The sequence below is a fragment of the Pediculus humanus genome, genomic scaffold, assembly GCF_000006295.1.
Source record: "Pediculus humanus corporis 1103172107561 genomic scaffold, whole genome shotgun sequence".
NCBI lineage: Eukaryota > Metazoa > Arthropoda > Insecta > Psocodea > Pediculidae > Pediculus > Pediculus humanus.
In genome coordinates, this window is record NW_002987176.1 from 517502 (window position 1) to 522059 (window position 4558).

The following is a 4558-nucleotide window of genomic DNA, read 5'->3' on the forward strand; positions in this document are numbered from 1 at the left end:
AATATTATTATTTTTCGTATAAACGATCTTTTGAATTATTTTTACTTACCAACGCTAGTCTGTTTATTTTGTTCGGTTATGTCGAGCAACCTTCGAATTTGTCTTTTTCTAACGTGAGTACCTGAGGTACAAACTGCCAGACTAGACACGGCAAATTCCAAATCTATTAAAGTTTCCTGATGATTAATATTACTTATTAAATCGAGACCGTAAAATTGTCTGGGATCACGACACAATGAATTTAATGCTATACTATATAGAGCAAGATCTTTTGGACTTGGTGACGATTCGTGACGTCTACAAAAAAATAATAATTTAATTTTTTTTGAAAAGTTAATATTATTATCTTAAACATGTTTCAAATTACTTATGTTTTTCCTAAGAGAAAAGAGAAAAATGTACCTGATTAATAATAAAAGTATTTCAATATCCATTTTTTTAATTGTCAGCTGACTTAATAGACTGTTTCGGGTATAATATGATGAAAGGTTAGCTAATTGGAAAACAATAATTGCTTCTGCTGTATGATCCTGATAGCCATCATCGAATTCTTTTTGTTCATCGAGCCATTCTAAACCTTGAACAACTACAGGATCTGGTACTATGAGGGGTAAGTCTGAAATATCTATTCAAAAAAAATTTTAAATATTTCATTTATTAAATTAAAACAAAAATTCATTTTATATACATATTTTTTCTTTATTGAAAAAAGAAAATGGGGAGTCCGGCAGACTGACGCCTTCCAAAAAAAAAATCAAATTTGTCTGGAAAAGTTCATTTAAAAAAAGATACGAGAAAAAACCAATGGGAAATTAAATTTTTTTTTTTTAAGAAAAAAAAAATTTTCTTTTGTTTTTTCATCAAATTTAATTTTATAAATTTTTTCTTAAATTTTACCATGAGAAAACTAATAAAAGAAAAAAAAAAAAAAAAAGAAAATGATCTTTTTTTTTTTTTTTTATTTATTTATTTATTTAATTCTTAATTAAACAAAACAAAAACAACAACAGTAATAAATGTCAAGGAAAAAGAAAAAAAAAGATTTCTAATTTTAACCTCAAAATTAAATTTTCCCTTTTTATCACAAGACAAAAATCAATTTTTGGGAATGACTCAATGTAATGAGTAATAAAACTTTTATATAAACAAAGGGTTGAATTTATTAAATAAAAACTAAAACCCCCTCCCCCCACTAAAAAAACAGGATTTTTACTATAACTAAACTTGAGGTTCATTTCTTCTTCTTTTTGTTTAAATTTTTATTTACATCTTTTTTTAAAAAAAGTATTGATTTATTTGTTATAAAGTATATAAATACACACCAATGAGGACTGTTGGGAAAAATTTATTTATGACTTTAATAAAATAATAATAATAATAATAATAATAATAATAATAATAATAATAATAATAATAATAATAATAATAATGTTTTGGGTAGAAAATAAAAAATAAAAAAATTTTTTTAAACAATTCCCATTCATATTTTGCATGCAATTTTTATTTTTTGGCATAAAACTAAAAGCATTAAACTATTTTAAATATTATTATTATCATTACTATTATTATTATTATTAATTTTTTTTTAAAAAAAATTTATTATAAAAAATCCTGCAACAATTTTTAATTAAATTTAATTAATGTGGAAAACAAAAAAAAATTTAATTTTAAATTTTTTACATTTCCCTGAATGAATTACAATTTTTTGCACTTGTTAATTAATTAATTAATTAATTTTCAATTAGTTTTTTTTAATAAAAATATTAATAATAATAATTATTAATTAATTTTACCTGAATTAATTGCATTTGAATCATTGAAAAATATAAAACATAACAAAATTGTCCAAAAAAGTTTCATAATTATGCCTGAAATTGTAAAAAAAAAAAAAACCTTTAATAATGTTAAAATTAATAATTAAGTATGGGGAAAATTTTTTTTAATTAATTTCAAATTTAATTTTACATAATTTATTAATTAATAAATGTAATTATCATTAACAAATTATATTTTCATATTTTATAAAAACCTCACTCAAAAATTTATATTAACTAATAATAAAAATTGATTAAATAATAATGTATGGAGAGAGTATGGAAATGGGTCATTCAATACATAAAAAAAATTATTTTTAAATAAGTTAAGATAATTGTTTCATAACATAAGATCAATACCAAATCAATATCAATTTATTTAATTAATTAATATTATTTAAAATTTTAACATAATTGTGTTATTTAACAATGGCAAAATTTTTATTATGGATTCATATTAATTGAAATTAAGTTTTGGAAAAAAAAAGATAATTTTTTTCAGTGAAAATGGTAACGTTTAATTAAAATTAATTTCTTTTTATATTAATTATAATATTTTTTCGTCATTTTCCAAATAAAAGACAGGATAATTAGTAAAAAAAATCAAGCAAAAAAAAAAAAAAAAATTGCAAAAAAAAAAATTTCCGCCATTTTTTTTTTTATCATACGTTTTGCTTTCTTTATATGATTCTTTATGAATATAATTAAAATTTTTTTTTATTTTTGATTTTTACTTAACTTTTCTTTTTGTTTTTAAGAAAAGAAAATTTATTAATCAAATTTATAAAAAATTAAATTTTAAAATAAACGTTACATTTTAATTTCTTTATCTTTTACAAAAAAAAAAAAAAAAAAAAAAAACTTCAATACTTAATATTATTTTAATGAACTTACATTCAATTGTGTATAATTTTATAAAATCTTTATGTGAATTTCAATTCGAAAATTCGTTTCGAAATGTACGATTAAACTTTTTATATGAAATAATTAAAAAAATTCTATTTTTTAACTGTAATTTTCATTTTTAAATTTATTTTATTATATCAACGTATAAAAAATCGCGAACGGTTCTTCCAACAAAATGCAAGTGCTCAACGATCGAACGCAGTTTGATGCATGCTTACCCTCCAAAAACTACTATATCCGTTTTGTCGATTATTTTTTTTTTTTTTAAAATATTGTTAATGTTTACAATTAATGTCGTATAAATATAAAATGTTTTATTTTTTTTTATTTTAAACATCATAACGGACAAATTTAATTTTTTTTTATAAAATAATTTTCATCGCCTTTTATATGTATATATCTTTTTAACCTCTCAGAATGTTTTTTTTTTTAAAAAGGCATCAGTGATGTTTATGTAATAAAGTTACTTTTTTAAAGTAATTTACTAATTAAAATGAACCATTTGCTTTTTTTTCAATACTAAAGTATTATTTTTTATTTGTAAATTAAAATCTGATAGTTTTAACGATTTTCTAACGGTGTTCTCTCGAAATAGGCATAATTTATAATTTGCCATTTTTTTGTGAGTTATACTGACCTATTATAAGGGCAGGCATACGCACACATACGCATACACACCCACCCACATCCATACACACATAAGCATATACACACATCATACACGTGTTTAATATGAAAGTAAATTTTATTTCGATGAAATTTAAATATAATTTTTTTATCATATAAAAAAACACGCATCGGTTAATAAATTAAATTCCAGTGATCCCAGTATTGTGTCAATATCCTGAGGTAGGCCTATTTTTTTAAAGTGCACATGGCATTTGTTATATTGTTTCATTGTTGAATTCATTTTTATTTTTTTTTTAATTTTTTTAAAATATATTTTAATTATTTAATTCGGCCCAAAAAAAATTTTTATAATTTTCTATTAAAGAGCCAACTTGTTTTATTAAGTTGTTAATATTGATTTAACAATTTTTTAATACAGTGGGATTTACAAATCCATTTCAGATGGCTAACTACTACCGATGTTTTAGTAAATTATTAACTGCAGCATCAGGCGTAGGATCTGGAGTATTAATCGTTTATTATGGTTTATTGCAAAATGATAAAAATAAAGTTTATGCTTCGGCAAATACAACGTCCCAGCCACAACGCCATGGAATAGCAGTTCATAAATGGGATTCTAATTGGGACCGGTAAGTTTTTTTGCCATTTACATGCTACTTATTTACAATATTTGCCAAAACCAAAAGCCATTAGTATTTCTTATTTTTTAATTAATTTATATTGTTTTTTATTTTTTTTTTTTGTTTAGGAGGAATCCTGCAAGCATATTAGAAAGCAAGGGAATCTCAGAGGAAGATAAAGGATATCAAAATGAATTGGAAAAACTAATACCAAAATCAACTCGCCATATATTTCTTATTAGACATGGCCAGTATAATTTAGATGGAGCTACAGATAAAGATAGATATTTAACACCTTTAGGAAGAAAACAAGCTGAATACACAGGTATGAATTTAATAAAAAATTTATCAAAGTCTTTAAATTCAAATATGTATATTTAATAAGAAGTTTAATGCTACAAATAATAACTTATCGGAAAACTAATTTAAAATAACAAAATGTAACTCGTTTTGGTTTTTGTTAATCGTAAACTACAGTTTAATTGTCTAAAAAATGTTTTATTATAAGAATTCCTAATGTCTATCATTAGTTCTTTTATGTAGGTAACAGACTTAAAGAATTAAATTTTCCATATACATCACTTATAA

The 4558-nt window shown here is 21.6% G+C and overlaps 2 protein-coding genes across 2 annotated transcripts in view; one reads left to right on the forward strand and one right to left on the reverse strand.

Moving 5' to 3' along the window:
• Phum_PHUM213460 (uncharacterized protein) overlaps positions 1-434 on the reverse strand; it is a gene marked incomplete at both ends in the record, with an annotated part of 2393 nt that extends 1959 nt beyond the window's left edge. Inside the window, 2 exons of the mRNA XM_002425612.1 lie at positions 50-297; positions 403-434. Of these exons, the coding sequence (XP_002425657.1) occupies positions 50-297; positions 403-434 (280 nt within the window). The remainder of the gene's footprint in view (positions 1-49; positions 298-402) is intronic.
• Positions 435-3791: 3357 nt separating this feature from the next.
• Positions 3792-4558, forward strand: part of Phum_PHUM213570 (uncharacterized protein) — a gene marked incomplete at both ends in the record, with an annotated part of 1474 nt that continues 707 nt past the window's right edge. The window contains 3 exons of the mRNA XM_002425613.1: positions 3792-3979; positions 4099-4295; positions 4325-4341. Coding sequence (XP_002425658.1) covers positions 3792-3979; positions 4099-4295; positions 4325-4341 — 402 coding nt within the window. The remainder of the gene's footprint in view (positions 3980-4098; positions 4296-4324; positions 4342-4558) is intronic.